We start from the raw sequence: 24,002 nt of genomic DNA on the forward strand, positions 1-24,002 counted from the left end.
ATTATACACCTTCCTTTATGTAGGGAACGGCTGGTATGGCTGCCTGGAAAATGAGAATTGTTTTGTGATGAATTTAATGTTTTAGAACTTTTTCAATGCTTTCCTTAAGCAAAATATTGAGCCTCATACCGTATTACCTAGACAAGTGAAAGGTACAAGTTCACAGTCCTATGCCATCCCAGCCTCCCATCTGTTTTTTGAGGAGGAATTTTAGTCTTTGGCACCTCACCCTCGACTTTACAGCTGAAACACCTTTAAATACTTACTGCAACCATAAATCATCCCGTTTCAGAGTCTAAACCACTCATTATTAGATCAGGGTGAAGCCCTAGTATGCTCAGCAGAGTTTACGGCAGCTCCACTCCAGAAGCATTTTTACATTTACTTCCGACACTCACTGTACTTGCCTTTAACAGACGCAGGGCACTCTACAAAGTACACCTTGGGTGAGGTCCAGCCTAGATATTCCTAAAGCTCCCATTATAAATGCTGTAACTCAGTCTAAAAGTGCAGTTTCAGGAACATTTTTACTTCTGCAATGCAACAAAAGGAAATCATCGCACACACTTTAAAACATATGTGTAGAAATTCTTAACACTCATACTCAGTCTCTTGCTATTTGCTACTGTGTTGGTGCAAAAATGTATTTGTAATAGAATGGTTTTTTTTCCTTTTTTCCTGTAACACGCTGCTATTAAAAAAAAAAAAAAAAGGAACTTACCTCTACTAAGGAAATCCAAGTACTCTAAAATATTTTGCTGAAAATCTGTATTACCACTCAAATGTCACATCTGTTGCCAGCTAGGCTTTCCTTGAAAGCCATCTTTTCAAATATGGACATGACAAGCCTCCACCTGACTTAGCAGGTCGCAAAGGAAGGTGTACTACAGCAATCCAATTTAAACTAACCCACTTAAAACTTGAAAGTTCAAGATTTTTAAGAAGCCTTATTTTTACTAAAAGACTTGGTTGAAGAGAAACCGTTTCAAAGTCCTCAGCAGTCTCTAAACTTGCAGAGGCCACTTCAGTTGCCAAACAATTTCAGCGTCAAAGGCTTAGCAAACTACTGTTCATGCTTTCCTGCAAGTTAGGATGAAAAGGCTGGAGACAGGCAGTAAAAAATGGGACAGGAAGGAGGAAAAGCATCTCCCCCCCCCGCCTCCAAGCACAATCAGCACAGGCAACAGAACTGTACCAGGGGTCTCTTGTCCCTGGCAATGAGATGGGATTTGCTTTAGCATAAGAAAAAGCAAAGAGTCATCAGCACTTGAATTATAATTATCACACTTCAGTATCTCTCTGATCCATAAGCAAATCTCTAGCTAGAACTGACGTAGCATGGTAACAAGACATAGCTAGGAATTCATGAGATTATGAAGTTGAAGGACAGGGCTACAAAAAAAGCAGGAGAAACCTGTCAAGTGTTCTGGAGAGCCCGCAGTAACCACACATCCTGACCCACATGCAGGGCTGGGAGGGTGGCCAAGTTTCCCTAACACGTGGGAAGAACTTGAGAGAGAGGTTTGCACAACCCCTCTCTTTGCTAATAAAAGCATGTGCTGGAGTGAGTAAGCAGTAGCACATCTATTTCATGGGCTTTACAGATTACAATGAATTTTTTTTTTTTTTTAAATTGGACAGCAGTCACCACTACAAATAGAAAAATCTAGGCTTAAGGTCAATAATCCAGGCTGCCTCTTGAAAGCATACCGTTGCTACCAAGAGCGAGGAACATCACCATCCAGGGAGTTAATTCACTAGCTCTTGTTCATTAGATAGATTTCCTTGGGTGAAAGCGATTTGAAAGCAAGGCAATGAAGTATGTGTCGCCTGTCCTTCATCTCCTCCAGGTTAACTACACAGGGTCCCGAGCCACATCGGAGCTGGAAATCAAGTCACAGGGCAGATTAACAGAAGCACCAGCAAACACAACCCCAGTAGGTTTTTTTCTTCCCTTCCGCCTGTGTCTATGCATTTCATATCATAGGGCAGACACTCAGGATTACTCAGGTGCTTTCAAGACGCCAGCTCTGAAGGAAATCTTCAGGGGACACAAATACTTGTAGCACTGGCTTCCTCAAAAGGCAGCCAGAGGAAGGCTTCACATTCATATGGCAACCACAAAACAGGTGCAAGCCAGTGACCCACTGTAATGACACGCTGAGAACCAGCTGAAGATTAAATTTAATGCGTGAAGGCCCAACACTACCTGCTTGCCCGTTTCACGAGGCTAATTACTTCTCAGCTGGGCCAAATTTGACCTCGAAAGATTTCTAGCTAAAAACAAAATTACTTCATCTTATTTTACTTCATAAACTCTATTTGGACTGGAGAGCTTGAGAGAGATATCTAGTCTCAAAAATGATGAAAAAACCACTTCTGAAGGTTTCTCATCAGGTGGTTGTATTTTGCCCAGCCACCCATTAATGAAAATGCCTGTGACATAATTGTTTTGCAGTAAATACTAATTACCAAAATACATCAAAGCAGTTCTGCTTGCTTCTGACTGAACAGCAACCTACTTCTCTAGGTTCAACTACTAATGTTGCGCAAGAGTGAAGATGTTTTCCAAAAACTTATCAATTAAGTTTTATTCATCAGAGCAACGTACTCCATGAGCAAATCTGAACTAGGGCTGGGGAAGGTAACCCATCATCACCAACTCCAGTGTGACTCAATTCACTTGCTAGTGAAAGCCACACTTACTATCACAAGTAGTCCCACCATATTTCACCGAGGCCTGCACGTGACCGTAAGTGTTTTGCTCAGATGAGCTGCAACACTGATGAGCAGAGTTAAACAAAGGCCTGCTGCAATTTAAACATTGCTACTGATTAATAGACACTAAATCGGTTCCTAAACAAGTCAAGGTCATTCACATTTTTTAATCCTCTCGAGTCTGGGAACACAATCTGCTCATGTAGCACTCTTAAAACAAAGGGCAAGATCTCAATCTCTCAACGTAAAGAAAATATATTAGAACATTCTCTTACAAGTTTCACTACTGCAGGCAAGAAACCAAGCCCAGCTACGCCAGCAGGCACGTTGCTGCAAGGCTCTCATAAGTATATTTTTGTTCTATCCAGGGTCAAATATAAATTAAAAGGACAAAAGCATTCAAGGAGGACAGAAATGCACCGTTTATGTCACTCAAACACCCTCGAAAGGGAAAAATACTCCTATTGCACTGCTGATGTAAAACAACCAGATTGGGTTCTCAAACTATTCGTTTACTTCCTTGTAGCCGTTTCAGCAGGAAGTGTCGCTTTAAAGGTCTGAAAGGATTACAGCATTGTACAAAATGCAACCCCCTTCACCCTCCCCCCCCCCCACCCCTATCAGCCGCCTTTCTGCTGCCCACTATCACCTTTTCCCACCTGGCCTTTCAGCACAACCAGGGCCAGTCTCAGATCTGTCCCTCAGCATGGGCAATGAAGCACACCATTCGGTTTAATGCACATTGCAGCGTTGTGTGTGCAGAGGCAACCCTGCCAGATGTCCACTCACTCAGAAAACACTGCTTCCTCTTTTATTAGTCTTGCTTAGACTGCAAAAAAAATCTCTTTAGCTTAGATGTGAAATTTCACATTTCATGAAGAAACCCGGAGCGGAGGCCCATCCCCAAGCTCTGCACGTAGGCGCAGCATTTGGAGAACGCTGACATTTCTGCACAAGCTCCAGAGGAAGGCTAGAAACAATGAAGCTACAGAATACTTCACATACCACCAAGGGCAACTGTATTCCCAAATTAACTATTGCAAGCTTAGTCTACATAAACCTCTCATGCAAGGGAGGTTACGGAGATGACCTGAACATTCAGCTGAGCAACCAGCGCGCTGGTCTCAAGCGCACCAAATCCAGAAGCACCGACTCCAGCCGCTGAGTCATACATATTAAATGCTTCTGTCCATGCACTCTTCTGAATCTAAGGCGGCACCCACAGTTACTCGCTTTCCCGAGAGCGGGGAATGCGTGATTTCACGTCAAATCCCTTAAAAACATCAGTCACTGTTCTCCAAAGTTACATGAAGAACCTGACGCTACTCCCTGCATTGCCAAAAAATAAACAATAAAAAAGGCAGCAAAATCCTACAGGGAAGGAAAAGCATCTGCTGATGAAGGCACAGGACCGATACACAGCAGCTTCCCCTTCTAACCCCTGGACAGACTCCTCGTGCTTGTAAGTTGCTTTCCAGATGGACAACAAATGCCACTTACGCTTCACATCTCTTCCTTGGGGGAGATTAAGTCAAACTTGCAGCGTATTTGGTGACCTTGCAATCTCAGAAGCAGTCTGACCTTCCAGTGACTGGTACTGCTGTGTTTAACATATCTGTACAATTCATACTCGGAAAGCGGATGCCATTAGCAAGCAGAAGTAAATGGAGGAGAAAGGCTCAGAGACTGCAGACGTGCTGAGTGCAGCATTACAGCCGCAGCTACAGTCAACGTCCCCGAGTCCCTGGCCAGGTACCAGACCACCACTCGCCTTCAGATTCCCTCCTTGACAACACAGAGGGCACCCAGCAACACGCAAAACACTTCAGCCACAGCTCTTTTGTCATACGGCAGCTCAGTGCAAACTTCTGATGGAGGGAAAGAGCTCCTTTTACAGCTTGTTTACAGTGCTGGCTGGCACTGCAGGCATGGATCTCGTGCCTATGCCCTGCTGCGGGCCAACTCCTTTCCCTCCACACCCCAGCGCCCCTCAGCAATGTCATTCAAGAGCTGATGACTACTCCGGTCTGGACCAACAGCGCTCCACTTCAGCACCCTCCGTTCCAGCTCCATTTAGAGTACTTCTCATGCACACTTCCAGGTATGAAACATTTTTAAAAAGTTTCTAAATAGGTAAATTCAGCCATGTGATTGCACCGAAGCAGCATCCCCCAGGGCCAAAGAATCTTTTTGGTTTTCTGTAGGGGAGGAGGAGACAGAAAACATTTCGTAGGAAATGTAAACAAGATGACACCTCAGCTGCTGAGTGAAGCATCCTTAGTCAGCCTCCTGCTTTCAGGACAATTAACTGAAAACTCTGACCAGCCAAACAGTCCTGAGAAACTTCAACATTTAACAAATTTTCTAACAGAGAGGAGAGGTCCAGTGGACAAGCGCACTGGATCCAAAGCTACGGGACTAGATTTCAGGTAACTGCCAATACCTCTACAGCCTGACTTGGAAACGTCACTGTCTCTGCCAGGCTTCAATTAAACTCTATTCAAAAATTAAAAATTGCAAAGGTGCTGTTATCGTCTTAACATGCATCAAGACATACAGATCACCAAAAAAAAAAACAAAACAAAAACACACCACCATTCTGAGGCGTATATATTGACCAGAAGATAATTTCCTCAAGTTTTCTGAGAATATATGCTAACGAACCAAGCACCTGTATTTTTGTCAATGTGGACTGGAGTTTATTTGCAGCACTCATAGTAAATAGCTGAAATCAAAACATCCTTTTAGACTACGTTCTATTTGACCTCCAAAAAAGGACGCTCAAGCGACTTGGAACAAAGAGCATCCTATGTTTAAAAGGAGACATTTATTTGTTCACAACGACAAGCCAACAACCCAACCACATGCAAAACACGTAAAGAGACAAAAATAACAATTTCACTGCTTAATCTAACAGTGCAAGCAAAAGCAAGTTTTTTCCCTTATTCTCATGCGCTGCTATACAAAGTGCATTATCAAAACATGTTTCCAATAACAGATGGATCAAAGACACTAAGAGCACAGCCTAGCCTCTAAAGGAGTTATCAGCCCTGCCACAGACCACCTTCTGGAAATTCAGATAAACAGGTCCTAAAGCTCTCCTAGCTGCCAACCAAAGAAAGCCGGCAGAGCTCAAACTAACAAGGGACAAGAAAGTCAAGTGTCCAGCACCGGCTGGTGTCCTTTAAACCCTGACCCTTTACAGAAACTGTTGTTTTTTCAGCTAAAAATTCCATCCTATATTCATTCCTCCATAATGTTTATCATTGTGAGGTACAGTTTAAGCCTCTGAAAGCTTTTTTTTTTTTTTTTAAAGCTTCAGAGAATACAGCTTAGATTCATTTCAAAGACCTGCAGGACACAGAAAAATAATGCAATAACTCAAATTATACAAGATAGTCTTATATTAAGCGTTCGGCGTACAGAAAACTATGGTTGTCAGGCCCCTCACGCACACCTTTTGCAGCTCAGCACTACAATTTCTCTCTAAAATCTAGGTTACGCAGACACGCTATTCAGATGGAATCAAGAAAAACCAGGTAAGGTATTCACCAGTGCCCAGTAACAGCAGCAGATAATGTGGTGATTAGTGAGATTTTCACTGATGCCCCCCCAACCCTGCTGCAAATTTTGCCATGCTGTGTATGTGCGTGCACGTGTGCGTGTGCGTGTCTCTGTGTTTGTACAAATTATTCTGCTCAGATGGCCACAAGGAGAGAAGCCCAGCTTGAGAACACTTCAGGACTGCGAGCATAGCACCTTTCCAAGCCCGCTTACCCACAGATCTTGACTGAACTACCAACAGAAGTTAAAAGTCACTTTAACATGGAGTAAGCGCAACCTTTTCCCTCCACCAAAAGATACCACTCTTTTCACAGCAACTGCACCTTTATAAATGCTCCTAGCAGCTACTGCTGCACCTGCTGGGTAAAGGGAAAACTCCTCTGGACGTGTTCACAGCAAGTCTAGCTATTCCTAACGAGCTTGCCATAAAAGTGACAGACATGGAGTTGAAGGAACGCTCCGCTAAGATTTTATCTCCAGTAATAAGTAAGTTTCAGCATCCATCCTCTGCACCACACTACAGAAGACCACAATCAGGTCCGAAGCAGGGCCTGCACTGCAAGAAGACTTTCCCTCGACAACCTGAGGACGCGGGATTCTTCAGCGTTAGAGATGCTAAAGACCACAAGGAAACATTTCCAAAATGGGTTGCTGTTTCCTCCCAATAAGCAGCTTCCTCTGTTAGAACAAAGTATTAATGGCTACTCAGGAAGCCCTGTGATTACAGAAAGCTAAGAGTCTGGCTTCTCCCTTGCTGCTCCAAAGCTGTGGCTTGCTGGGCTTCGCGCGGTGCATGAAGACTTTCAGAACACGCTCGTGGGAGGCTGAATCACCTAGCTACGATCCAGAAGAGAGTCCTGGCTATTACATAACTGGCAGTGTTTGGACTAGCTGCTCCTAGCTGTGAACGAGCACAAAACGCTGGGCAGTATAATGCAGATTAGCCATTCTCATGAGGTGAATTTACTACAGCATAAAATATTTCAGAAAGCAATTAGATTTTCATTTCAACTCATGTACGAGGCTATTTTTGTAACCAAGAGAATTCATTCCAACTTTGTATATGAGCTTGCACATAGTTCTGGATTTAAAAAAAAAAAAAGACGAGGCTGTCCGTGCCAAACTCAACAGAAGAGAGAAAAACTAAAAAGCGGTTTATACTTTTCTGCAGTTATCCCCACACAACCTATGTCTCACAACTGCACTAGCAGCATCCAATACACATTAAAGTACTTCTACTGCAATTACAGCTTGCTACGCAACACAAAATGAATTTCACAAGCCTTCAGAACTGTTGAGCATCCAGCACTGTAACAAATGTTTGAGGAAGTAACTGGAAAACTCAGCTGGATGAACTCGGGTTTTTCACCACTTTCCAAACATCAGCTGCCACTTGTTTCTTCCTTCAACTGGAGGAATTCAGAAAACATGGACAAGGTTGAGAAGCAAAGCATGACACCTACGTGCAAAGGTGCTCAAGAACTGTTATTGGACTACATTCATTTTGTTCATAAAGAGGCCTTTTGGCTGCAACTTATATTAAACGTTAGGCGCTTGGACTCGTGTTTTGCGTTTCTCAAAGGAAGTAATAATGCTGAGAGGAGGTCTAGACTGTGACAATACTTTGGTGTCTCATGTGCTAAGGTCAAAGTAATCCATTCAGTATCTCCGCCTCAAACACCCATCAGTAAAGCAGATCACCTACTCGCACCTCAAGGCTCCTACGGAGATACGATCATTGAAACTTTACGAAAGACTTGGCAGTCATTGGATAAAGACCAAAGTAAGACTGTCACCAGTTTTTGTATCCTCTTGACTGAATTAACTGCTTTCCCTTAAGACAACTCATACACAGCAGGTATTGCTTATGAGATGTTAGATTTTGTTCCCATAACTCACAGCTTCAAATGCGAAGCCTCATGATCCCTGAAACAGCTGAGTTAATCCTCTCACTTCCAAGAAGATGCTGGCATTAACCAGACCGTTTCACCTCCTATCCAAAGCACTGCTACTTGGGAAGGGAGTTCAGACGGGAGTTCATTTTTGCACACAACCAGTGCCCAGAGCAATTTCATGTGAGATCTGCCTCATATACCAACTATGACATAGATACATGCTCGTGAACAAACATCTTGCAGAAGCCAAGCGCAAGTAACATTAGCGAAAGAGACAGCTCATCAAGCTTCAGCGACACAGAGCAGCTTTTATTTGAAAACCACCGTTTTCCAGCTGAATCCGCCTTTCTTTAACCATATTTTCCTTAATTTGGGGCTATTCTTCCATCACCAAGAACTTCCTCTTTTATTACAACTCAGCCTCTCTCCCAGTAGAGTCAGAGGCTCTGCACATTGACATCAAAAGTAAAATTTCCGCAATGACTTAACAGGACAAAAAGAAGAGCATTTCCATTTGGCTGACAGGCCACATGCATCTGTCCTCACAATGGGCAGAGTGACATTGCCAGAAGTAGATTTAAGCCAGCTTGTTTCAAGCACTGGTTTTCCCAAACAAAAGCTCACAAGGATTTTCTTCCTTCTCTGAGGCTCATATTAGCTAAACTAGCAAAGCCCAGTCTTGCAAAATTCTGATTGTCACCTGGCACAAACTTCTGGTGTGCAAGAAAACGTCTATTTCTGTGAGTTTTCTTACTGTTTATTTTATGGCTGTGACCAAGTTCAGCTAGCGGATCTTGCAGTTGTGCTGCACAGAAATCAATTTTTCTTTAAAGAACAGCTTCTGGGTCACAAAAACTCAGAGCCTTGTTAGCTGACAATCGAGTTCAAAACGGACGTAGCTAATAAATGATAAGATAACATCAGATAAAAAAAAATCAGAAAATGCATGGTTTTGAGAATAAAATATTATAGAACAGCAGGACAGCCTGTTTCTTTAAAAGTCACTAACAAATGTCAATATTTCAACTATAGTCAACAAGTTTCATATAACTTGCTCTGAAGCAAAGTATTCAACGCCACTTTAAAGTGCAACTGGATGACTACTTCCCAACATATTTAATCCCAAAAATTAGCATAAAAGAAGAGCAACACCACCTGCCAATGACACCCAAAGAAGAAACAGAGGTTACAGAAGTTATTTTTCCATCAAGTTGGTATCATTTATTTCTTTACCCCTTTTGTCAGTGGAAAGTTCACAGGCTGAAGGGCATCTCTGCTGAAACAAGAGAGTGGGGCAGCTATTTTCAGTCTACTGTAGTTGACCAAGTACATTATCTGATTAAAGAATGCAATAAATGTACTTACCAAATATTTCCCCTCCACTAGCATACTCTGTCACTAGATAAATCATCCTCTCCGTCTCCATAACCTGGACGCAAGGACAGAAAAGTTACAGATAAGGAGACTGCCTTGTGCAAAAAGGAAATGAAGCTAATTGAAAAACTGTACACCTTCTAACATGTGCAACTGCTCTCATCAAATAAAAAAATACATTATTACTTTCCCATGCTTTACAGACCTATGCAAAGGAATGGACAGGAACTGAGGAAAATAAGACTCAAATAGGAAATTCTGAACACTAAATCTGTAACTAAACACAACGTTTCACCTGCAACCTTCCTCCTCTTCCATCTACCTCCCTTTAGCATTTGCTGCCTGGCCATGCCCTGGTCCAGAAGCTTGGGAGACTTTCAGAGCTGCTGTAACCAAACTAGTTCACCTTCACAACTAATCATTGTTCTCAAGAACCAAAATAACCAATGCAATTTTGCTAAGGGGTGGGGTGGGAGGATTTGCAGAATCAATAAGTGACTTCCAAGTGAGTCAATAGTCAACCTATTAGCAATACGTTAGAGCTAGGGCTTTCCTTCAGAGAGCCTGCCTGTTTCAGCCAGATAACAACGTCACACATTCTGAGAGTCTGTTAGGATTTTGGGGACGCAGCGCTCCAACACGCAAAGACAGCGATTAGATGCAATTTCTTTAAATGATTCTAGAAAAGGCCAGAAGGCTCCACTGCACATCTAGCCTGCTTAACTAGCCCATAAGGATGGGGATCATGGCACATCAAATTTTTCTACAATCTCACCCAAACAAATCAGATACAGCTGTGTAACATGGACAAACAGAAGAGGATACTTAAGAATATCAGCCCACACTAAAGCAAGAATTCCCTTTTGGAAACGTCAAAGAGCGTCATCAGGAACTTCAATTAAGTTGAAGTCCTACTGGGAAGCTACTAATGCAAAACAACCCAAATTCTCGGTAAGTTACTATAGCTCCTTCAGAGCCCCAGAATAAAAAAAAAAATTTACAGTGTGATTCACTTTTAGTTATTAACATACATTAGAGCTCAAACACCCCCACCTCAGGTGACCAGAAACAGGGAGTGGACAGATGAGCCAGATCCGTGAATTCCTCACGAGAAACAGAGCAGGCACAGGCACATACATGCAGAAGAGATGATGCAAGGAAAATTGTGGCGGGGAATGCTATGAAGGGGCAGGAACAAATCTTTTTCTAAAGTAAAGCAAAAGTTCCCCCCTGGTGCAACTACCAGTTAACTACAGGGAGCGAAAGAGGATGAGCAAGAGAGAAGGGTTGAGCAGTGACTGGTGAGTGTGCATGTGTCTGTATATGTGCATAAACTAAGAGAAAGCTTGAACAGGAAGATAGCAGAGGGCTTAATTTCAAAAGATATCAACCAAGAAAATAATTCCCATTCTATCCTCCCTGCCACATCCCTGAGGAAGGAAGGAGAGATTATGCAGATAAAGAAACGGAGGGGCTGCCTGCGAGAACGCAATACTGCACTCGGAGTACTGCGGAAGGGCCACAGCCCAACACACTCAACAGCCCACGACCAATTTCTGAACACAGCTCTATTCACCTTTCCTGGCGTTTTCTGTCCAAACCCACCTCAGGACTCCTGAACAATTTTATAAAACTCCCTATCAGGATGCGGAAGTGGAAAAAGCATAGGGCAAGGTAGTATCTGCCAAATACAGGCCTTAACCAGATGAGAACTGCTTAAGACAGTTGAATACAATTGTACATTGTCACCAAAAAGCAGCAAACAATGCTTTTCTTCCTTTCAGCTTCTGGGCTGTAGATTTGGTAAGGGTGGCTCCTAGTGCAGCTGTTCTGTGACCAGTTTTAAAGATCAGCCTTCCAGCAAGCACACACAAGGGGCGTTTTCCAAATCTCAGTGCTATTTATTTAACAGGCTTCCCAGCTTTGACAATGGGGAAACACAGTCAGTTTCACTTCCAAGATCTCATGCTGAACCTTTGGTTTCAGGCACCACAGGTGAATTTGTATACAGTGGGTTGTTTAGAAAAAGCATGGAAATATTTTGATTTGTTTTGGCTTTTGTCAGTGCATGTTTCAAAAACAAGTGAAAGTTCTTTTAACAGGAAAAGGGCTATCATCTCAATAGAGAAACTAAGCACTTAGAGCCCACCATAGCTGGTTCTTATTAAGAATTACAACTCAAACATGTGGCCTTCATATTCAAAAAATACATACCTAGCCTGGACAACAGCAGCTGCTTAAACAGCTGGTTTGATGTTTTTCTGAATGTTAAAGAAAAAAAAAAAGAATATAACAGATGAGGCCTAGTTCTGTTCAATTGACACAAGACATGATACACAGCTCCCACTCAATAGTAATACCACATGTCCAGAAAAGCCTTAGGAAGTTTTTTTTTTTTTTTAAAACATATTCCTGTTTCCAGACAAACAGAATCTCTTATATTGTTTTAGTTATTACAGGCACCTTCTCCTTTTTCACTTAGACCTTTTAAGTATTACAAGCTCAAAGAAATATGATCTTCAGATTCCTGATGAAAAGCTGTGAAAGGCTTTGAATTCCCAACTCCAAGTTTTAGTAGATTAAAAAAAAAATTTTTTTAATCTGGAGAATAAAATGCTACTGAAAGCACCCTTGAACAGTCAGATGAAACATGCTCCACAGCGAGTGCTCTTTTCTCACCTTAGAAAAGTCAAGCCATTAATGTAATCTGTTGAGTATTATATCAGAAGCTTTAGATAGAACAAAATAGGTTGAACAAGTTTTGTCAAAAAATAACAAACAAACAAACAAGAGAGAAAGAGCGAGAAAGAAAACAAGCAAGCAAGCATGCATTAAGGAATTGGTTTGCAAAGAAGGGTTCCCTAAGTGCCGTAAAAATGCCATAATTCTCCAGGGCCTGCCTTAGGCGTCCCGCAGTTGGCTGTTTGGCCAAAATAGCTAAATGGTTACCTGTCACTTTTACTGTCAGCAGTTTTAGCCCTTTGGAGTCTAAATAATTATTTATTCCTATCAGGCACAGACCAGAAGCAGACTGGTCTTGAATAGACCATAGTTCATTCTAGGGAACGGCAACTTCTATTGAGGGTTATGACGACAACTCCCGTAAAATACATACGTGAACTCCAATAACTCACTACAAAAGGAATGAATTCCAGCACATTTCCCCCCAAAATTTCAAGTTTCCACATTCCATTGCCTGCCATCAGGGTTAGGTAGCCACGAACAGCAGGTTACCCATCTTAATGGGTCTCTTACACCATACTACTTTCCCAAGCTGAAGATCAAGGTGAAGGGCCTGGGACAGCCATTTCTCCACTTCGCATGCCAGCCTTAAAGAACAACTGACTTCCCACCTAGCTAGCTCAGACAGAAGTCCTCTCCGTTCCCAATTTGGCCTATGATTGTGAGCCCTGGCAATTCTACCGCTGCATCAAACAGGCAGGTCATCCTGCATGAAGCTGGCAGTCAGTGGTCAGTTCTGGGAAGAAGCTTCCCAACCTGGGGTTGAAAGCAAGAGAGGAGTTTATACAGCTTTCAAGTGCTCCTTGGTTGCAAGTCACTGCTTCAGCCCTTGCACCACAAAGGCTGAGGGAAGGCATCCTCCATCAACCCAACAGCTTCCAAAATAGCATTTAACATTTCACCAAAGTGTTTGTCTCCGTTATTTCTTTGCTCCCACCCCTCTGCTATCTGCTTGTCTCTGGCCTGTTGCAACTTCCTCGATGTTCTATTTGATCATGCGGTCAGAGGGGCAGCACCAAACGTGTGCATAAAGAGCAACCCACACATGTGGTTCTGTCCTTGGTGGTTCTGTTTGCAGAGCAAAAATGTCAAACAAGCCAGAGGAAAGTCTGCAAACAACATACAAAAGCAGTTCTGCTGTTTCTATTGATCATCTTCCAGCAAAGCACAGAGCAGATCAGTAAGTCCACAGGACCATAGTGCAAGTGGGTAGGAGGAAGAGAGCAGGGGAGCAGCATGCTTTCAATCCTGCTAGCAGACAAGACTTGCTCTCTCCCTTAAATTGAGAAGGGGAGCCCACATCCGGTTTAAACCGGGAAACTGAAAAGCACACAATGGCTATAAACAAATGGCAAGAAGCCAGCCCATAGCGGAAGCATGATCTCCCAGAAAAGAGAAGAATTAGCCACACTTTCCCCCCCTCCCCCTTCTAATCAAAGTACTCTGGGACCTTGAAAACAAAGGATTTTCCCCAGTATGTAACCTGGGAGAAAATGGAGAGACAATCCTATAGACAGCACTACTATACAGTTTAAAGCTATCATGTAGAGGGATGGAAAATCCACTACACAGTGCTCCTACCTGATATAACCTGATGATATGTGGATGGCAAAGCATCTTCATGATCTGAACTTCTCTAAAAATCTTCTTGAGGTTCTCTTCATCCAGTTGTGTTTTATCAATTATCTTTATAGCAACCTAGCAGAAGGGAAAGATTAAAAAAAAAAAAAAAAGGAAAGAAAAAGATTATTTACCCAAATACATATTTGGAAAAGTATTTCCAAAACCAAATAATGTTGCACATAAGGCCCTGTTGTGCTAAACACTATAACAACAGGATACATGGTCCCCGCCTCAGAGTCGGGGGTCTCGAAGCAGCTTAACAGTAGCCAGTCAGCTCACTGTCACATGGCTAGGAAGAAGCTTTGTTTCCTAACTGTCACAGTATTCTCTGTGCAGCGTGTACCTCGTTAAGGGGGCAGCGTTGCAGCAGGTAGTGACATTTTTAGGCTGTTACCCATTACCACAGCATAGCACGTTCACAGAGGCACCCAGTAATGGGCTCAGAAATAAATCATTTTTTGAACTCCTAGATATATTTCAAGCAAGTCCAAATATGCATTTAGTTTACTAGTCAAAGAAACGGTTTCCCAGATTTTACCACCTAGCTTAGCCAGTCAGCCTTGCCATTGCCACCACTGGAAGATGCGCCCAAATAGCAGCCCGAAGACATCAATACTTCAACATAAGAAACAGAACACAAAGAAGTTGCCAGCTAGCCACACAGAGGAGGAACAGCTTTCAGTGACTGAAATTTGGATACAGGTGGAACCAGGAACCAAACCCGCGAGCCCGTGTTCCTAGAAAGGAACAGTCAAGCCTGCAAAAGAGCCTTTCCCATGTGGTAAACTCCAGGGACAAAATCATCAAAGCGAGGCAGGACGCAGGCAGAGAAGAGGAAAAGTCACTATAGCGCTGGACTCCGCTGCATCAGCCGCACGACACCTCACATACTGCATAATACGGCTGGTAAATACTAGTAGGGATGGTAATGGGCTGGGGGGGGTGGGGTGAACGTCTAACAATTCAGGTATTTATTTATTTTCAAATCAGAAGTGCTCTATAAAGCTAAACAAGAATTTAAACAAATCTAAGTCCTTTCAGAAGTTCCCAGCCTCAAAGGCTTCCCTCATTTCTCTTCCCTCCACCTTCCCCGCGCAAGGTCTTTCCCCCGCCGCTGAACAGCTCCCAGCACTTACACAGCCATGCGCAAGGCAGCAATGCCATCGCTCTCCAAATGCGCAGAAACCTTGTACAATAAAAGGCACCTCCCCACCCAATCCATTTTATATATATATATATAAATAAATAAATATATATATATATATATATATTTAAAAAAAAAGTATTTGTTTAATTGAACATATCTGGATAAGGAAAGGCGTCTTTTCCAGATAGCCCAATATAACAGAGGAGAAAAAGGCAACTCTCAGCCATCGTGATACCTTGCTAGAGCAAAGGGCTGAGGAAAAAAAAAAGGCTGCTCTCACTGGCAGAAAGGAAAAGCATGGAAGCCGATGAGTGCTGCAGACCCTGTATTCCTGCAAGCAGACGCCTTTCCTCAGCAAATACTACGTTTACAGTGCTTCCTTTAAACCAGATTTCAGCACTGATTTAATAAGTACCTTCCCCCCCCTCCCCACCAAAAAGCACTAGTTCAAGATGTGTGGGCTAGCTTTAAACCCACCAGCAAGTTTTCTTGTTTAGAGATGGCACTTTCCCTGGGAAAAGAACCACCTCAACAAGTGCCCTCCTAGGTGCTTTGCTAAAGCATAATTTACAAAAACTCCGTCAAAGAAGAGTGCAGAATCATGCAAAGATCAAGGGAAGGGCATGCAAAGCAGCACTGCGGTAGAAAAGCTGATGATGCACAAAGACTCGGCACAAGAGCCCAAAGCCCGATTGCACAGATATCTAACTTGTAACAGACTCCAGCATTCACTAGAGATGGAGACAAGCGCTTCACATGCAGGGACGTGCCGTGTCAATGGACAAAACCCCACAGTGGCACTTGATATGAAATGCAAGCTCACCGTTTGGAAAGGACACAGGAGGCTAGTAAACAGGATACTCTGTACGCGAAGAGTAATAAGCTCATAGCAAATGCTGCTATCACTAGTAGAGGAAGAGAGAAATGGAGGAGCGGGACACAAATTACGGATTCTTTCAGCCTTTGTTCTATCAGCGAGAACGTCCCAGTTCAGACACAAACATTAATATGGCACAGCAGCCTGGCTGCAAAGCGTAATGCTCACTACAGCAAATGTGACAGCCTCCTCACCAAAAAAAACCAAAAAACAAAAAAACCCAACACAACTGCAAGAACGAAAAGCTCTAAAGTACCAAAAACGCCTCAGGCATTTGCTACCTTGGAATTGGACACTTCTTCCAAGAGTAAAAGTGCTTTTGGAAAGATACCCCCAAATGACGACAAAGAACTTCCAAAAAAAAAAAAAAACCAACAAAAAAACCCAAACAGTCTTGACTACTGACTCTACTCAATAGGAGCACCACCCACGAGTCTTTCTGTCACAATAAGCATACTATTACTACTTAATTATTGCCGGGTTTATCACTTGTTAGCATAGTAAATTCAAGTATGTCATCCAGTATTCCTTAAACCATTCCTACCTTTCTGCACTCCTAGCCCTTTGTGATCTTATATAAACATCATACTGAAAAAAGAATCAAACTTGAAATCTGTAAAGATTAAAACCAAACGGAAGCCCCATTTTTCTCCCTTAGACAAGATATTACTAGTGGAAGCCAGCGTTTGTCACGAGCTCAGTCTGCAGTATTTGCACCAAACGCAACCCCAACCCACCGCAACTCAGAACCACCAACAGCCCTGGCCTTCCAAGTGACCTTACGTGGCAGCCGCAGCGCAGAGGCTGGGGTGCAAAGGCAAGCTCTGCATCCTCTGACCAAAGCCCGAGCTTGAGGCAGCACAGCAAGGCAGCTAGCTGCCTCTTTCACTGAGGGCGCAAAGGCACTCAAGCCTCAAGAGGATGGCAGGAATCCTTCTCAAAGGAGTGAAGCAAGCCCAAATGAAGAAAATTCAATCCAGTCTCAAGCCATTCACAAATCCTTGAACAAGCTGGTTTCTGTTCTGCAGCCAGCTGAAGCCTGTGGTATTTCACTTTTAGCTCTAAACCCCAAGAGGAATGCCAAATGATGCTCTAATAGGCATGACACTGTTTGTGAGAAAGGATCTTTAAGGGAACAATCTGAAGCACATGAAAATTAAGCCTCATACGTCATGAGATAAAACCTTTGCCAGGAGAATAACCGCCCTACATGCGAGCAGAACATAACAGAATCCTGAAAAGGCACTAAATACAGTAAGTTGTTTCTTCTATTTGAAACCCTTAATTCAGCACATAAAAATCTGGAATTATTCCTAAGTCACTGAGCACACTTACTACAGTGAGAAGAGCAGAAACCGTGAGGCGGCCAGGTCTGGTGTTCAGAATTAGAAGTTGCTGCCAGGAAGAGTTAGAGCTGAGACACAAGGTGAAACGGCAAAAATCAGAGCCCACTCCATAAAATTGCCAAGCATTAACCGGCAGTGATTAACAGGGTGACAAATTGTTGATGTCATGTTCTAGGCTGGATGAGCTCCAGTCCAGAACGCTGCCTCTGCTGCAGAACAGCTACGCGAGCAACACACATTTCCATGAGCTAAAGTTTCGGTAAAGGCACGGTGTGTATTTTTAAGGACAATGCTCAGCAGTGGACTGGAAAACCTGAAGATTCAGAGAGGGCTCAGAAAACTTTCTCATTGCATTCTTTTCACCTAGAATTTTCCCAGTAGGAACAAGCTTTTGTAAAGCTTAAGCCAATATATACATATATATTGTCAGCAGGCTATACTGTGTGCTCTACGCCCCATACCATAAAACTCCGCGCCCACACACCTGGGACACACGCCACCCGAAGCGGCGAGGGAACATAAACACCAACCAGAAGATGCCATCTTATAAAGGCTCTAAGTTCAGGCGAAACGGGTGGCCCTTGAGCAAATCTAAATGCATCTTTAAAAGATATAAAGAGGAGAGACCTGGCATTTCTGAATGAGTTTTCTTCAAAACTTACTCATTCAAGTCAAATGCCTCCAGCAACAGATAATAATATAAAAGGTAAAAGTCTCCTGAAAAAGTCTGGGGAAACCACCTTTGTGCTCCGGTTTCAGGAAATTCAGGGCGAACACGCGAGGGCAGAACTAGGAAATTCCCTCTGTGTTCCCCGCAGAAGGGAAAGTGCAGGGAATTTCATGGGGGGGGGGGGGGGCGCTCGGGTTGCATTTGGGGCTTGGAGGAGGGATGCTGTTTGCTTTGCCTTTTTCCAGAGTGAAGGAGGGGTTTCAAGGCCTTCCAAAACACAGCACGTCGGTTTCTCCATTCCTGCATTTCCCAGCTGGCTAATATTCTCCCTCCACAGTAAAGATGATTCAGGATTTCTGCACAAAAAAGACTGGCTTAAGCCCTCCGCTCACATCAGCCAAACTGACTTCATCTAAAACTTGGTTGCAGGGCAACAACTGCAATGAATCCTGCTCTGCTAAGGGCACGTTGTCCTTCCTTCTGGAAAGCAAGCCCTGTCTAAACGTACCCTACCAGGAAAGAACTCTGCTGACAGGAGGTCAACAGTTTGCCCAAGGCAGTAAAGCAAGCACCACAAGCATAATACTAAATCTTGGCCCCACTGAGGATGAAGTTTGAAGGGCCATTCACACCGATGCGAACTCCCTGCCAGGAGCTCAGCCAAGAGCAATTTGCAAGTCAATAGGCAGCCTAGGCCTCAAACACAACCCACAGCTTCTCTGCACCAAGGTGGCTTTGCTTTTCACCTTGCATGAATCAAGCCCTGACGAGCCGAGGGACAGTCATCCACGGACTGCGAGCAAGCCTCTCCGCACGCCTCAGGAGGCGGACACCAACCCTGCAACTATGCAGCACCCTCGTCCTTTTTGGTTTTGCTCAGCGCTCAAAGCTGTCTTTGCAGACTACCCAGCCCTCAAATCAGAACTCGAGCTCCAGCTCCGTAATGAGTTCCTGTACTTCTCAGGAGCTGCATAATACAAACCTTCAAGTGGGTGGTTAACCAATTTCTCCATGAAGTGTTTCTTTGGATCTCTGGTTCTTTTGCTGATGCTTTCTTCTCGCTCTTCTAACTGTACCATTGTAGAGCAGACTGATTTCGATTCTTGTTAGTTCACTTTCCTCGTTGCCCTGATGCAGCCCTAAAGGACAGTCACGTTCCGAACGCAGGAAAGAGTTCTTTAGGCAAAACCTTGACCTTTGCTTTGGGGGGGGGGGGGGGGGGGCCTCAAGCTTCTTAATCACTCAGACATTTGTCAAAGCTCTTTTCAGTTGCTTAATAGCATTCAAATGCTCTCATTCCTTAGCTGCTCCGCAATAAGCCAGGAATAACTGACCACCACCTTACTGCCTTTCTCTGTCCCCCTTTGTCTGCAGCCCTGTCCCTTTCCCCCACTAGTACATTCAAACCTCTGGAGAAGACATGAAAACAGCACATTAGCAAGCAGACCAGCAAGCGCCTTGAGCATCTATGTAACACATGACAGCACACTTAATATACATCAGCGTGACGCACAGGTTCACTGGGGTCACTGTCCAAACGGACTGGGAGCCACAGAATTTCCCGTGAGATCGATCAACGCCGTGCTTTGAAACAGAAGCCAACACCTGGATCTCTGTAAGTGATGTACCGCATCTTTGCTGTTGGAGGTGGGCCACAAGGGCAAGGTCAACACGTCCCGGCTGGACAGAGGGAGAGGGCGCGCAGCGCTGCTGCCTGCGCAGCACAAGAGCGTTCAGTTTTTGGTAGCAGTTCTTCCTGCCAGCAGTAACTTGCTGCTGCAGCCGCAAAAGCATCTCATCCCAATAATAAGCATCAGGAAAAGTACAGGCAAATAGGCTTCCTGCTCCAACTGAAGGGAACACTGATGTTTACGGCACTTCTAGAACTACAGGTCGGTAGTATTATTTATGCAGAAAGAGCCAGTCTCTGGGCAGCACCATGAACCCCTTCCCCCAACCAAGTTCGTTCCCTCATGCAATGCAAATGCCATGTAAAATACGGAGAGGCGAGAGCAAGACTAAACTTCATTAAATAAAGCATAAATCAGGCTACAATTAGAAGTGGAAGAAAACCATAATCTATTTTCTTAAACAATGAAGTACTAAAACAAAACGAGTCTGAAAAATTAACTATTCTTTTATCAAGAGTTAATGAAGCTTACAGGCTGTGGGACGTATGCCAAGTCTGGAGCACACATGCTGCTACCAATTAACAAAACGTTCCCGCCATTTCGAAAACATTTCTTTTTTTCTTTCCCTTCTTGGATCCAACTAAAACTTACTTGAGTAATTTGAGGAACAAATCATTATTTGGGAGACAAGTTAAGTTCCTAAAAACAACAGTTTGTAAAGAGAAGGTAAAGAAATGTTTAAATTGATGAAACTCACTCAAGTCACTGCGGAGGTCTTGCTCTTCAAAGCCAGAAGGCTTGTCCATTACGTTTCCATATTTTTTCCCCCTCTAGTGCACTTCAGGGGAACGCTGCTCTGTATTTTTTGGATTCTAACGCTGTGCTGAATATGCACATTTGCCAGGCAAAAGCCTAAGGAAAAGTAGTGGAATTTCAATCATAGATCAGTATGAAAGCAAAACGGGCAGTTAAGTAACAAAAGGGGAGGCAATAAAACCCTGGTAGCCCCAAAAGGCACGTTTAGTTATCACTGATACCAATAAGGGATGTGATTTCCTGTTTTGCACTCAGAAATCAGATTTTAAAATCTGGTAGCCATCTGTCCAGCAGGTTTTCATATAACAGAGAGCCATCAAGGTTCACCTCCCATCCTGTTCACCCTGCACCAGATGCCAGTTTCCTACGCCATCTCTCAGCTTGGTCAAGAGAGAGAAGAGAGCGAGAGGCAGGCAAACCCACACTCTGAAGGAAGCATACGCTCCGACAGTCTTGTCGAACAGAGTCTACAAGTGGCCTCTCCAGGTCATCACATTGATCCAACAGGATGCCTTCGTACCATTGCAGCTGTTGGCAGAGAATTATGACAACAGAGTGACAGAAAGAACATAAAAAAGAGACTATTAAATACATATATATGTGTGTGTGTGTGTGTGTGTGTGTATATAATATATATATATATAAAATATATATAAAATATATATATCTCCCTAAACTCAGTCCCGCAGCCCTAAATTTAAGCTAATCACTATGCATAATATTTCCCACTGAGACACTGTCAGGTGGAAGTAGACCCAAAACCCACTGTAAGGACAGAGTCTGCAGTCAGGTGTTATCCTTGCATACAAGTGGATTCACAGTGGTGCAAGAGAGATTAGGGGCTGCAGAGCAAGTAGCTGCGTTATGATGTTTCTGGAAAACTAGTTCCGCCTATGTTCTGTTGCCCTAGGAGCTAAGGACATTTTGACTGTATTTCATAAATAAATGTCATTGCACAATACCTAAAGGGACAGTAGTGAGGCTACAATCTAATTCTTAGTAATGTAATTCATTCAGTTCTCATTACAGAGAGAGTGAAAAATATTTTTTAAGGCAGTTAAGTCTCCATCTTAAGCATATTCCTTGTTAAAGAGTTTACCGTGAAATTACTGCCTTGGACAAACTCTTGCTTTTCCTTCCCAAAACCTTAAGTCATTGTTATTAAGGAAAAAAGTGCAGGGGAAAAAAAGAGCCTCTCTCTCGACCTGCCTTCCAAAAGCAGATCGTGGCTCTGTCTCTCAGTTTGCTCCCCGCCCCCTGTATTTCAGGGCAGTGAGTCTACGGGGATACTCTAACTTGGAGACAATCTGTGATAATAAAGACCAGGACTACATACAGCTTTCAGTCTGAAATAACTACACAAAGACTGTGTTCAAAGTAAGTCTTAAAAAGCAAACAGAGCAGGGAACTGAGTGACTCTTTAAACATAAAATATATAGCATAAGCCAAAGTAATTGCTTGGAAAAGCCTTTCAATATGCCTGAAAGCAAAGAAACAAGAAGTTAGCATTTTGTCACTTAACAGTTGGCTTCCTTGGCTTTGATTTAGTGGCTGAATCCCAAATATTAAAAACTCCTTTGGCAACCAAAAGCCTGATAATTCAAGGCAGGATACTGCTAACATGCTTTGCTTTCACTGATGTATCCACACAGCCAGTCTGCCTAACAGGAGACTTCCAGACAGAAAAAGACAGAACTACTCGTAGGTTATGTCCTTTCCGCTGAACATCATGCTGAAAACTGACTTTGTAGTATGCATGGGAAGACTATTTTTCAAAGTCATTTTTTGCAAAGGTAGAATTTAGTGTATCTTCCTCAATTTTAGCAGAGCTTGTTATCCAGGGTTAGAATTTAACAGTAAAACTAATTCAAACTTACAAGATTTTGCAATAATGGTATCAAAAAGTATTTTTTCCTCCCCTCTCTCTCTTTTTTTCTAGGTTTTATTAAAAAAAATAAAGGGGAGGAGGGGAAACTAGATCTAGAATAACTGATTACATTACTACTATTATTTTGGCCTTTCACACAGTGAAAAACTGTTTTATTGATATGTGTCCCTATTAAAAGATGCTCTTTTGAACTAAAGATAAGAATCTTCTCAGAGGTGAGCTATGCTGTAAAATATCAGCCCCCACTGGAGGTGCTTAAATGGCCTGGTCTCAAAACAGGCTCCTGCTTACGAAAGAGGATGACGTTCCCCTCTAACAACCTGAAGGCAGCTAACCTCCCAGGGTGCTATTCTGTTCTAGCAACAGCCTGCTCTCTTCAAGGATGGCTAGGATAACAGTACTGCCAAGTTCCCTGCCATTTGCTGCCTTAATGACTGAAGTGCCAAGCTCCGGACCAAGACAATCCATCACCCGAAGAGCACGTCTGGTTTGTAAAGGGAGCCAAAAGATCACACCAAGGGTGAGAGTCTCTGAAAGGAGGCAGAAGTCTTGGTGCAGGAGATAATACTCACGAGAAGGAATAAAAGCTTATGTAGACATCCTGTTTATCAGTTAAGTGTGGCAAATATTCATGCATACTTCCTTGAAACAATACTGTCCTGGCAGCAACGAGGAAAACACATTTCTGCTGGCAGTTCAGGACAAAGCAGACAGAAGTGGGAGAGAGGCCTGGCAGACAGGAAGAAGGCTGGGTGAAGCGTGGGCTGCGAGTACGTTTCCCGTTCCAGCAGGGAGATGACAGCCATCATGCTCCTCATTTAAGCACTTCAGGATTCAGTGGGCTACTCTGTGCCAGAGGCGCAACAGCACCTTTCCAAAGGGCAAAGATTCTCCACTAGAGCTACCGTGAGAAAGAAACGTGGTTGAGGAGGACGGCAGATGGAATGGCCACTTATTACAGATTTACCTGTGGATAATATTTCTTCAGAAAAATATTTAAATACTATACAGGCTTTTCGACTCAAATCTCATTTTGGGTATGTATTTGTAAACCTTCGGATCAACAGTCTTTGCCTGTATGTACAGGGAAGTATTACATTTTCAGAACGCTTTTGTTATCATAATTTTATTTAACATCTCAAAATCAATAGAACGTTAAGGACACAGCAAAAAAGGTGTGCCTGCTGCATCCACAGCACGCTGGAGACTGGCAACGAAGAAGAGCGGTCCAGCGCCCGCAGCACTCGCATGGAGGAGACCGTACCATATACGTCTCTCTCTCTCTCTCTAAAACCAACAGCTTCAAAAAGGACAGACATTAAAATGGCAACCAGCTCACACCTGGCTGATCTTCCATTGACTTCAACACTAACGGAGACAGGCCAATATCCTACATCAGCTTGCTAGAATTAAATGCCTTATGAAAGACTTCCCAAAACTAAGCTCACAGTCACACACAGATCTAACTGGGGAAGCTATGTGTCTATTGAGAACGAACATCTTGAAAAGTTTAAAAAATAAAAAAAAAATAAAAAGAGGAAACAAAGGTAGGAACGAGTAGTCAGTTTTCAATGGAGAGAAGTCACAAACAAGTAAACATTTCCTTTCTCTTCTGTGCAAGGAACGAAGGGAAAAGCTAACAACCCTGTCCTGGGCTAACATCTATTCCTGCTATACAATTGCTTAGATCTAACTACAACTGTAATTGAAA

At 43.2% G+C, this 24,002-nt stretch overlaps 2 protein-coding genes across 7 annotated transcripts in view; one reads left to right on the top strand and one right to left on the bottom strand.

Moving 5' to 3' along the window:
* The window catches only part of PAFAH1B2 (platelet activating factor acetylhydrolase 1b catalytic subunit 2), a 195,512-nt gene that overhangs the window by 112,218 nt on the left and 59,292 nt on the right, over positions 1-24,002 (top strand). The window lies entirely within an intron of this gene.
* The window catches only part of SIK3 (SIK family kinase 3), a 105,057-nt gene that overhangs the window by 34,511 nt on the left and 46,544 nt on the right, over positions 1-24,002 (bottom strand). For all 6 annotated transcript variants that reach the window (XM_068916908.1, XM_068916909.1, XM_068916907.1 and 3 more), the window contains exons 2-3: positions 13,875-13,991; positions 9,543-9,606 (exon numbers count right to left, since the gene is read on the bottom strand). In XM_068916908.1, coding sequence (XP_068773009.1) covers positions 9,543-9,606; positions 13,875-13,916 — 106 coding nt within the window. In that variant the 5' untranslated portion in view covers positions 13,917-13,991. The remainder of the gene's footprint in view (positions 1-9,542; positions 9,607-13,874; positions 13,992-24,002) is intronic.

This window comes from Struthio camelus, chromosome 22 (genome assembly GCF_040807025.1).
Source record: "Struthio camelus isolate bStrCam1 chromosome 22, bStrCam1.hap1, whole genome shotgun sequence".
In the NCBI taxonomy this organism is placed as follows: Eukaryota; Metazoa; Chordata; class Aves; order Struthioniformes; family Struthionidae; genus Struthio; species Struthio camelus.